The sequence below is a fragment of the Asterias rubens genome, chromosome 14 (genome assembly GCF_902459465.1).
Source record: "Asterias rubens chromosome 14, eAstRub1.3, whole genome shotgun sequence".
In the NCBI taxonomy this organism is placed as follows: Eukaryota; Metazoa; Echinodermata; class Asteroidea; order Forcipulatida; family Asteriidae; genus Asterias; species Asterias rubens.
This window is the reverse complement of record NC_047075.1, coordinates 8,226,745-8,239,533: the sequence shown is the minus strand read 5'-3', so window position 1 is coordinate 8,239,533 and position 12,789 is coordinate 8,226,745. Positions and strand designations below refer to the sequence as shown.

The following is a 12,789-nucleotide window of genomic DNA, read 5'->3' as shown; positions in this document are numbered from 1 at the left end:
CTTTGCCTAGTAGTAAAGTAGAAGGAGAAGTAGAAGCCGGTTCTGATGCTAAGCAATTAATTACTCGGCGATGCAAACTCGACTTGGAGTCATCCACCACTTAAGAGTTGAATTGAGTAATTATAGTTTACTTGGAAGGACAAAAAGCTTGCCCATGTGATTGCAAACACTGACATGGATACCCCAGTCACGAATATCTTCCAGCAGCCTATTCAAGCACGGTAAATCGGTAACAGACCTACAGACTGGTATAATGAACCTGGCTACGTATTGAGCTCCTAGGCTGCCGTGGTGAGTGGTTTGATGATTATCATAACCAAGCAATTAACATTTATAATGCGCTATTCCATCAAGATCATAGCGCACTCAGGGGTGGATCTAGGCTTTCTAAACGGGGGGGGGGGGGGGGGGGGGCGTGATTGTTGCATTTTATTTTTTTTCAGAATGAAAGACCGCGCCATCCCCAGGCAGCAGTTTTGGTTCTCTACTTCGAAATTGCCACTGTCGTAAGACTTTCAAGTGCAAGTTGTTTCTGTTATTTTAAAATCGGTAAAAAAAAATAGTCAAAAATTTCATGGCTCAGGGGTCGATTTCACTAGCGTTTTGGTCATCGCAAACGCCGAAATCGATCGCTAAATCTAAAATCCATCGCAACTTAGCGATGGATTTTTAGCCGACTATTTCACTAAAACTTAACGATGAATACACTCGTCGCAAAGTTTTATTTAGCGATGACAATCTTGCGATGACATGTTAGTGGTCGCAAAGCAACGTGTTAGCTAGCGAGCCGTGCACGCCGTGTTAGCACGGCCAGTTGGGCTGAAAACACGGGCAAACATTTGATGCACGGCTTGGGTGAAGCCGTGCTGTCTAATAATTTCACTGAAAATTACTGAACTTCTTTTATTATTTTGTTGTTGTTTAACAGTTTAAAAACAGTAGTGAGTAAAATTAGATTTGGTTTTACCAAATTTCCTTCTTTTTTTGAATCAAAATTTCAACGACGCAACCATAACAAAATCACTCGAAGTTGCCTCGAAAACGCTGACCACATTGCGACCACACAAAACACAACGCACAAACCACACATTATACACAACGCACGTGCAAATTACACACGCAAGCGAGGGAAACCAGTCATCTCGCCCCCCAGCAAAGTCGCCCACAACAAGGTCGCCCCCAGCAAAGTCGCCCACTACAAAGTCGCCCCCAGCAAAGTCGCCCACCACAAAGTCGCCCCCTCACTTACAAAGTCGCCCCACTGTCCAAGTCGCCCCTCACAAAGTCGCACCCTGACAGAGTCGCCCCCAACAAAGTCGCCCCCGACACTGTCGCCCCCTAACAAAGTCGCCCAGTGCATGGTTGAGCGACGTACACAAAAGTGAGGGCGCTTTCGAAATGTAGGCCCCTTCATGCTGTTACAGAAGGAAAGCTACGGATTTTGAGCGTGCACGACGGGTTTGAGCGTGTTTAATCTTTGTGTTGTATCAGCTTCTTTTAGATATTAGAACACTAAAATAATATATATATATATAATAGGTTATTTACATTTTATGTACGGAATATATATACATCAAATCAATTATCAAGCAGAAGTGAACCTGAGGGTGATGGAAAATTATTTCACGAGTGTTTATTTTATGTTGTTTAATTGAATAAAACTATGTTAACTCTAAAACTGATGTGTTTTGATACATTATTTGAAGTTCTTGAAGTTTTATTGTTGTGATAAGTTGACAGTTTGCCTACTTTAATTAAAACCCTAAGTCGATCACTAGGCCTACAGACAAAATCACATTTTAGTCATAACAAGTGTTTATTGTTAAAACAAATTGATTAAAAATATTAACTAAAATTATTGGGTATAAAAATATGTTTCCGGTATGGATTAAAATTATGCACAGCAATAATTATGTATACAATCTTAAATGACTGGCATGCTTAATTTAATTCAGAAAACTGTCTATGTTCGATACAGATTTACATAATATTAGAATGCCAATTCAAAGTATAAAAAAAAAAAAAAAGCTAATTAGTTATCTAGCGAAAAGCATTCGCCAAGCCTGGAATCTCCAATGGTTGAATCTCCAATGGTTGAATCTAAACCGTTAACAGAGGGCGCCCTCACTTAGTGAAATCTTCTTGAAGCTTAGTATTATTAGACAGATATATGTCAGAATTTTCATCAATCCCACCGTTACAACAGATTTACGAAAACTGTTTATTAAAATCTAAAATTATAAATTATAATAGAGGCCATAGGCCTATAAATGCTTTAACCCTTTGTAAATGAATGCCTAAACATCGTCCACAATAGTTCGTATGCACCAACATTTCAAAGATTTACATATAAAGTGCACAATGCCATTTCATTTCGAGCGACGACCGACGATTTCGTTGCGGGATGTCAAAGGTCACTACTTTTAGCCTCGTACAAAAACTTTATTTCCCTTTTAACGTCATCGCAATTGCGATGAATTTAGTGAAACGCAGCATTAGCGACATCGCAATTGCGATGGATTTGAGGTTTGCGATCTCATCGCAAGGGTGTTGGCGATGATCGCAAACATAGACGTTAGTAAAATCGGCCCCTGCTTACCGTAGGCAAAGAATTTGGTGCTTACGGAAGCAGCGCGCTTACGTCAAGCGTATTCCACGGATAAGCAGGGATAGTTATATGCGCGTTTGGCTACTCCACGTTACGGTCAGGCTGCATGGGGACTGAGACACCAAAAAATAATTAGCCATAATTTAAAAAAAAATAATAAAGGATTGTAAACAGAGAGAATATGAACACAAGTTTTCTATGGATTGCACATCTACACTGTTAGAACGTTGGGCAAAAAAGTGCCCAACTTATTGCCAAACGTTGGTACAATAGTCAGCTTCAACATCTATTGGGCAATTATAGCCCAACGGTCGTTGGTCAATGTCATTGCTTAATGATTGAGCAAACGACCTACACACAAGTTGGGGATTTACTTCTGCCCATCCTTTGGTTTGTTTAGTATGTCCAAGGGTTGGTAATAATAAGTCTCCCAATTCTTGGGTAGTAACAGTTACACAAACGTTGTATAACCATGTTTCCTCATATATTGGTCAACCTTTTAGAATAACTGCTTAGTAGTTGGAACATGACTATGCAATAGATGGGCAACCGTGTATCCAGATAATGACCACTTGGTGGTAAATTTCCGTTCGTTTTTGTAAATTGTTGGGCACAAATCCTTTATTAATGCTCAGTTTTTGAGACTAGATTAAACCAAAAGAAAGGCATTATTCATCCAACAGTTGAGTAATTAGCACAAACATTAATAAAAGACTTCAGAAAGGATTTCTTTGCTTTTCCTTTTTTATTGAACATCAAACAAGCAATGAAACAACGTTTTTGCACTTCAAAAATAAATACATTCAGAGGCTTTATATTTATTACTCATAAAACCTTTAAAGCTGCTGATTTATACAACCCCCCCCCCCGGAAAAAAAAGCCGTTTGTTTCAAAACATTGTTTTTTTTTAAATCTACTTATTTTACTCTCCGACTACAATGTGACTGCAATAAGGATCAAATTGTAAGGTAACCTTATATACTTTTAAATGGGTTCAGCAGACATTGCTGCAGAGACTTTCAAAACAATGAGAGTTATTTTGTAAAGCAAAGTACTTTCTACGCAAATACAAAAAGATTTGTCAAATTAATAAAACTTGAATGACAAGTTAATCTGGTCAGATGTTACGGGGACGTACACTTTTAAAATGTAACATGTTTACTCATAAAACCTTAAAAGCTGCCAACTTATACACAACACCACCCCCCCCCCAAACAAACAAAACAAACATTTTTTAAAAGGGAAAATAATTTTGTTTACATGTTTTCTTTCTGTTACACACCGACTATAAAGACTGCCTATAAGGATCAACTTGTTAGGTATCCCTATATACTTTTAAATGCCATGGGTTCAGCAGACATTGCTGTAGTGACTTTTCAGCACATTTCTTTTGTGCTAGGTCTCTGAGAGTTTGTCAAAATAAAAAATTGTCAATTTTGATGACACTTGAACGACAAGTTAATCAGATCAGATGTAAGTGGGACATACACTTTAAAAATGTAATAATTATGTTTACTCATAAAACCTTTAAAGCTGCTATAACTTATACACATTCCCCCCCCCCCAAAAAAAAAAACAACTAACAACACACAAACATGTTTGTTTCTACCAAAGTTAAGAATCTGCTTCTCTTACACACCAACTACAATAAAACTGCTCAAGGATCAACTTGTTAGGTAGCCTTATATACCTTTAAATGGGTTCAGCAGACATTGCTGCAGTGACTTTCAAAACAATGAGAGTTATTGTGTAAAGCAAAGTACTTTCTAAGCAAATACAAAAAAGAATTGTCAGTTTGATGACACTTGAATGACAAGTTAGACAGGTATCTGACAAGTTAATCTGGTCAGATGTTACAGGGACGTACACTTTTAAAATGTAATACGTTTACTCATAAAACCTTAAAAGCTACCAACTTATACACCCACCCCCAAACAAAACATAACATTTTTAAATGTTTACAGTTTTAATGTTTTATGTTTACTTTTAACATGTTAGTTTGTTCGCAGGGCCCAAATGGAAACCAGTTTTTTTTTTTACTGATTTGGCTCACCCTGGGTAAATAAAGGAAATAAATAAATATATAAATAAATAAATAAAAAGGGAATGTTGTTTACATGTTTTCTTTCTGTTACACACCAAGTACAATTTAACTGCCTTTAAGGATCAACTTGTTAGGTAGCCTTATATACTTTAAAATGGGTTCAGCAGACATTGCTGCAGTGACTTTCAAAACAATGAGTTATTTTGTAAAGCAAAGTACTTTCTAAGCAAATACAAAAAGATTTGTCAAATTGATGACACTTGAATGACAAGTTAGACAGGTCAGATGTTACAGGGACGTACACTTTTGAAATGTAATACATTTACCCATAAAACCTTTAATGCTGCTAACTTATACACATGACTTACAGCACGTTTTTATGTGCAAGAAAAGCCCTTAGACCTCTCAGTGTGGCGGTTTCTCTCGATTGCACACCTTGCTGGCTGAACACACACTTTTCAAAAAAAGTCCATACCCCCTTGCACTGAACTTGGTATTTGCAGTCCAGCACATAGTGTGCCTTGTAGCACACATCTACTGCTTTCATGACTGATGGTTGGGGAATAGCTTGTTTCTCCATAATTACAAAAGCATTTCTTGACTCCAGATCAGCGCTGCCTAATGATAGCACAAAGGGCTGGGGATGAAGCTTTGTGTCTATTTCCTTCAGGTATTGTGGCATATTTATGATATCCTGTGGCATAAAAGAAATAATAAATAATACTTGTTTATGTCCTAACAATCAGTTCTTAAGATATAGCGCCTACATTCAAATATCAAGTACAGTGATCATTATTATTTTATTTTACAGGAGTTAAATGTGAAGGTGTCACAGAGTTATTTTTTTTAGTTGTGAGAACTGTTTATACAGCGCCTTGTTATGGTTTACAAGGTGACGGCACAATCTAAAAACGCACGAACACCAGGACAGATCCGTATACTGAGAAGAGTAACAGTAATTTACTAGTGGGCATGTGTGTTACTATAATTTTGTGTTGGGTTTGAAAGAATGCATTTTTTCTGAAAACAAATGATTCATGAAATTGGATTTTCAAAACATACTGGAGTAATTTAAAGTCATTGGACACTTTTGGTAAACAGTAGCGTCCAAGGCTCACACTTAATGTATCACAACTTCTATATGGAATAACAAACCTGTGAAAAATTAGGCTCCATCAGTCATCCGAGTCGGGAGAAAAAAACGGGACACCCACTCTTGTTTCCGCACGTTTCGCCGTGTCATGATATGTTTAAAATAAATCCGTAATTCTCGATCGTAATTCTCGATATCGAGAATTTATATTGATTTAATGTTTTCTCAAAATGTAAAGCATTTCATGGAATAATATTTCAAGAGAAGTCTTTCACCATCACCTTCTGTAAACACTGCAAGTTATTTGTAAATCTGTGAACTTTAAAATTTAAAATTTCTGTACCAAAAGTGTCCAATGGCTTTAAATATTAAACAAATTCAGATAACAGTGACGAATAGAAGACCAAAACAAGGCTGCTTGTTTTCAGAGAAATTCATCACTTACCCGTTGAGTGTCGATGAATGATTTCACTACATCTCTGTAGGTGCCTTTGCCAGGAGCTCCTTTCTTGATGATCCCCTCACAAATCACAGGCAACATAAGCAAAGCCAAAATTGACTTCTGGTCTATGAGAAATGAAGAACATATAGTTTTATGGTTGATCGGTTTATGCATTATACTGCTATGTTATATGTTATTAGACTGCTATGTTAATTTGTATATGTGCATTTGCACAGTGGCTTGGCTTGGTTTCATGGGGGGTCAGCTGTATAGACATTTTTGGATCATTTTTTAAAATGATATAATTATAATATATATATCGTTCATTTCAAAAGGCCGGACGGCCATTCCAAGCTGAGGGCTACACTAAGTAACAGATTTGGATTGTCAAACCAAATAAACTGTCACCAGGGGCACATTGCCACCTACTCCTGGGGATGAAACAGGGTTACCCCCTTAACAGTCGGTAAGGATAGGGAGGGGTGTCATCCACTAGGAGCCACCTACTCCTGGGGATGAAACAGGGTTACCCCCTTAACAGTCAGTAAGGATAGGGAGGGGTGTCATCCACTAGGAGCCACCTACTCCTGGGGATGAAACAGGGTTACCCCCTTAACAGTCAGTAAGGATAGGGAGGGGTGTCATCCACTAGGAGCCACCTACTCCTGGGGATGAAACAGGGTTACCCCCTTAACAGTCAGTAAGGATAGGGAGGGGTGTCATCCACTAGGAACCACCTACTCCTGGGGATGAAACAGGGTTACCCCCTGAACAGTCAGTAAGGATAGGGAGGGGTGTCATCCACTAGGAGCCACCTACTCCTGGGGATGAAACAGGGTTACCCCCTTAACAGTCAGTAAGGATAGGGAGGGGTGTCATGCACTAGGAGCCACCTACTCCTGGGGATGAAACAGGGTTACCCCCTTAACAGTCAGTAAGGATAGGGAGGGGTGTCATCCACTAGGAGCATGGCTGGTAAGGCAGATTGCACTACCTTCCCCACTTAAAAAGCCAATAAAGGATCATCTCAATATTTCAACTATTACCTTTTTACGGCCAAATAGATACCGGTTAATTACCATTTTACACTCAAAGTTTGCATTAGTAATAAATATTCTTGAGTCAACAAATGCACCCAGCCGCGCGGCTTTTTCAGCCGAGAGTCAAAAAAGGCTTATCTATATTAATGACCCCTTGATGCCAGTGACCATTTTCCCCTAATTGGGATGGAACACAGTTCTCCAGCTTTGGCAACAACTGAGGGCGCTATTTTCCACATCAAATAGTCGCCACTGACGTCACAATTCCTTTGTCGCGCGGGTTTGTTTGACCCCGCGTTTTCAAGAAATTTGGCTTGGAGCATTCTGTAAAACAATTTTTACCATGCTTTAATGTGAGGTAAGAGACTTGTTATATTGTTGTATGTTTCCTATGGACTGCAGCTATAAGAAAACTGTAATATCTATATATTTGAGATCATCCTTTATTGCTGTTTAATATTAATTAAATGTGTGCACCCCATATAGAAGGGGTTGTGAGTAGCAGTTGTGAAGAGCTTGAGCTTTTTAACCTTAATACAAGCAAAATGAGGACTGGAAGTCTACCAAAGACTTTTTATCCTTACCATTTGTCAGTTCCTTTAGGACCATGTTAGGTGGAAACTCCAAGATTTCCCTCCACAAAGGGCACATCTGTGTACCATACTCAATAATGGGTTCAACCATGGCACTCCATCGCTCCAATAGATTGTCTGCTGATGATGGATATGCTAAGCGATAGTCCTGTTCAATCTAATTATCAATGAGAAAAACTAAGTGAAAAAATGCAAGCTATTAGACATTGTATGATCCATTTAAATCATTCTGTTTGAGGTCCATTATCTTAACTGAAGTTGTTTGTTTTCCCCACATCTTGCTATACTACCTTCTTTTTCGTCTCTAAAAAACTCAAAAAACCTCAAACTAGAACCTTTACACCATCTTTTAGCTGCCTCCAGACACCCACCTACCTTGTATTTAGAAATATTAACACTATGCCAGTTTCTTAGCGAATTAAATTTCAACTTGGCTGCCAGGCTTTGAGTGCTTTAATCGCTGTTGCCTCACACTACTTGTGCTAGCCACTCAATTTGATTAAGCCTAGCAATGGGCCAACAATTTGGGCAAGTACATACTTCAAACCAAAGTGTGAAATTAAAAAATAAAAAGGTTTCAGTTACAGGGCACCAACTCTATTAAACACAACTCCTTTTACTACATTCCATGTTCTGGTGTTTGCATGAATTTGCTTTAGACAGAAATGTAATTTTCAGTGGATTATTTACTTATTTGTTTCATCAGGTTAGGATTTTAAAGTAATTGAGTAATTACGAGAGGTTTGCAGTCACACCATGTGAATATCTCTTTTGAGTAGTGTTGGTTCTGAAAAGGACAGGTGGTTAACGACTCAACATTTCGATCAGTATGCTGTGATCGTCTTCAGCAGAATGCTGGACTCTGTTGCTGGATGCTGTTTAAGTACCTGAACTTGGGTGTAGCGAGAAGGCGGGAACTGGATAAGCTGGGCTTAGGTTGGTGAAGCGTGTAGGCTAGAGTGGGACTAAACCTAAACTGAAACCCACAGGGAGTGGGCAAGGAGTGTGTGCTCACTGAGCTGAACCAGTTGGTGGCGAACACAGGGAAGAAGAGGGAACCTCGAGGAGACTGAGGGTATAGATGACCCAAGTCTAAGGGGTAGGGGATGTGACCTTGAATATAAATGAGAATTATTAGTCGGGAGGAGTGGGAGCCAACTGTCACTGATGTGGAAGCCTATGTCTCCCACTATGGCTCCCACTCCTCCCAACTAGGGGATCTCTTATATCCAAGGTCACATCCCCTACCCCTTAGACTTGGGTCATCTATATATACTGATCGAAACAATGAGTCGTTAACCACTGATTCTTTTCAGAACAACACTACTCAAAATGTGGTGTTTCCACATACTTTTCTTAGTTATACCTCCGCCATGCAAAGTTTCAAATCCTACTAATTGAGTAACAACAACTGAAACAAACTTACCATGTTGCTGTTCATTAATCTAGGATATTCCTGAAAAATTTCAGCCACAGTTCGCTCCCTGTTTTTGATCCACTCTCTTCGGTAGTCAGCGGTCACTGCCATAAGTTCCGCCACCTTGTCAGCAGGTTCTATGTTATCTTTAAGCCATTCAATCTTGGACTGATGCTCGAGTGTTGTCTCATCAGCCCCAGCTGGTCGTTTAGGTTTAGTGTTCGCCATCACTGAGGCTAAAAATACAACAGTTACAGGCAAAACAATCAAACTTTTGTTTTTATCCCCTCATTTTTAATTTTTTGATTGTAAAACTTTTTCCACCAAACAAACTTTCTTGTTCACTTATAAAGCACTACATTGTGCCTTGAACTCCAAATGGTATCATCTGGCAAATCTGCAATTGTCTATTATTTGACGAAATCTTACACATCTACTCTAAAGAAAAAGAACCCAAAATAAACAGCACCAAATTAACACTTAAAAGAGCTAAAAAACAGTTGCTATTTCTCAGTGTAGTGCAAACAAATTTCAATGGTGGAGTAGGGGTTAGCATGGAGCACGTCCCAGCGTCTGTAGGTTGAAATAATAAATGCATGTATCTTTTTTTGTACATGATCCCATACATTGACAAGGTGAGTGCTCTAGTCCTCATAATTCAAATCAAGTTTTTTTTGCTTACTTGATGTACATTCCTGTGTTACTGCCTGTAGCATGTGCTTACGCACGTAGCGGAGATGCTCCTCCAGATATCCAGTTGCTGGAAACCCTTTCGCACCTTTGGTGTAAAAGGCTTCCTGAATTAGTAACAAAAAACAGATTCTAAGGATAACTAATCATTATATTTTAAAAGTTGTTACATTTCCATAGTTCTTGAAACAATAATGTTTAATATTCTTTTATTGTTCAAGACAATAATGACAAAACCAATCAAAGATCCAGTACAAGTATACATTATTGCTAAACAAATTAAAGAAATGTGACCATTTACAGAGATCCATTTAAGAAACTAAGCTTTCAAAAAATACCCCCCCCCCACTTCTCAATAAAGCACATTACACAAAAAGTGCACACAGGTGTAGTCGGGTCAGCAAACAGTGTGGAGGAATGTTGCCTAGATCTGCAATAGGCAATAGGGTTCCCAAAATCAGTGTTTGGCACTGGCCTTTGTATATAATATGTTGCACATAATCTGGACATGCCAACCAAAACACAAAGAAATCCAATCTGATTATTAAAGAAAATAATATTGTCCCCAACCTGTTGCTTAATAGGTACTTACATATCCTGTGGCTCCCTGTGGGTCCCTCAAGCATGGAAAAGCAGTAACTACACTCTCAGCTAGTGCATTTTTCTCAAACGCACCCGGGCTACAACAACACAAACAACAATAAAATTAATGAATAAACAAATATCAAGTTTTGCTTGCACCATTAGCTTTCTCAAAAAAAGTAGCACGACAAAAGATTAAAATGTGACTGTCAGAAATGTTTTGTTTGTTCGATCGTAAGGCACAAATGCATCACTTAATTTGTCTAATGTTTTTATTGTTTCAAAATTAAAAAAATAACTTTAAAAACACTGAACTTTTTGAGTGGAAAATATAACTTTAAATAAAAGAAGAAAACACTAGGTAGATGCCACAGGGGGTTATTCTATGTGTGCACTCCACATCAAATTGATGAAATGTTTTTATTTGTTAGGAGGCTTATGAGGGTATAATTGCTTGTAATGTGTCAAAAAAGGTACAAATTCTGTGCTCTTAGTACTACTGTACTAAAACTCTGAACAACCACAAGGTGTCAATGAAAAACAAGATTCAAATGAAATGTGATACCATCAAATTAAACTTACTTTTTGCCCTGACGGGGAATCAAACATCCCACCAAAGTCTTCACCATGACATGCTCGTCTTGTTTGGTGAGGAGACCAGTTCTCTCGATGTTGGCAATTAAATCTCTTCCCGCTTTCGACCCACTGAGAATCTTCTTTGTGTCCTGAATTCAAAAAATTAACACTTGGTTAGTTTAACAAGCATCACTAAGAAAGTACTACAAAGGCCAATAAAACGAACCATCCAGTACTACAATGTGATCAATTTGTGCTTGAAAATTGTAAACCTGCATGAACATAGTCTCAATGTCAATGTTTAAAAGCGACGTTAGCTGTCACTTAAAGTGAATAATGGTGTACACATTTGAGTTATAAAGTGCCGACTCCAAAGTTCAGGAAGTGCCTTACCAAGCCAAGGAGTTTGTTGTACAAATATATTGTTGTCAAAAGCCAGAATTATGTTGATATGACTGCAACATTGTGTTAGACTACTGGTCAAATTGTATTAGACACTTACAAAGAGCACAGCCTTTTGTCGCTTCAGAGGTGGAGATGCACCTGAAATCATCTGTGACAGTGGCGGTGAGCAATCTGGATCTGGATAAGAAGACGATGGAGTTGAAATACTCCCACCAACAGTTATGGTAGAATGATCATCCGTGACGTCTGATGCTGTTGAACTGAACAAGGAGGATGAGTCAAAGACTCGATCATCCACCATAGGTTCCAAGTCAAACATTGCTGACAGGTGTACTGGTATGGACATTACTGGTTGCTGTGGTTGGAACTGTAAGAAGAATGCAGACATAATTATGTTTTAAAAAGGCATCAACAAAAGACCCTCCTCAACTTTTCTTTGACCACTTTTGCTTTTAGTTATCTTACTCCTAAACATCACTTTGTTTTGTATTCGATACAAACTCTTGGGTGCTTTAGCCACAAGTTTGCATGCATACTAATTTCTTCCAATTTGGTTTTTTTCTTTAGTACATGCTGTGTGCAAAAAGATTTGTTTTACCTTGCCATAAACATAAAAGAAACCTCATGTTTCTTTTTATAAGCAAATTTTGCTTTAAAATGTGTACAAGGCTATAGGCCTTGTGTAATTTGCAAATTTTGCTTTAAAATGTGTTCAAGTCTATATACATGTATAGCCTTGTGTACTAAGCGAAATTTGCCTGAAATTGTGTACAATTTGCAGTGTCAGTATTTCTGTCCAGGTCAATGCAAAGGCAGCTACCTACACGTACCTTCAGGATAATATATGCTGCAAAGCAACCACAAAATAATAGACTCTTTGAAATTTGAGCTACTGGTCGTCATTGCTGTATTTATGAAATATTTTATTGAAACAATTATAACAAACATGGGATTTGAAGCACTGCTTGGTGAGGTATCATAATAAAAATGGTATAACTTTGTGTATTTTGTAATTTTGATTTTTACCCATACACCGATGTGTGCTAGCACTGTATATTTGGTACTTTCCAGAGTCCTGTGAAAAATTATCACAGGCATATTACTTGGGTGGAATTCGAACCCATGACCCTTGTAATTCTAGAGCAGTGTCTTACAAACTAATTGCTAACACACATCAGTGTATGGGTAAAAACCAAAATTAATCTTTAATTATCCTTGATGCAAATTTGACATCAATTTGTGTTTTTACTTGCTGGGTAGATTACGTTCTTTTGAGAACTTGTCTTGCTACTCCCACAG

At 38.2% G+C, this 12,789-nt stretch overlaps 1 protein-coding gene across 1 annotated transcript; it reads right to left on the bottom strand.

Moving 5' to 3' along the window:
• Positions 1-4,637: 4,637 nt before the first annotated feature.
• LOC117299408 lies at positions 4,638-12,568 on the bottom strand. The gene is made up of 8 exons (XM_033782946.1): positions 11,588-12,568; positions 11,092-11,234; positions 10,520-10,607; positions 9,920-10,034; positions 9,247-9,473; positions 7,812-7,977; positions 6,191-6,312; positions 4,638-5,346 (listed from the first exon to the last, which is right to left on the bottom strand). Exons 1-8 carry the CDS (start codon positions 11,876-11,878, stop codon positions 5,017-5,019), a joined length of 1,482 nt encoding a protein of 493 aa, XP_033638837.1. The 5' UTR covers positions 11,879-12,568; the 3' UTR covers positions 4,638-5,016.
• Between the last annotated feature and the right edge of the window lie 221 nt (positions 12,569-12,789).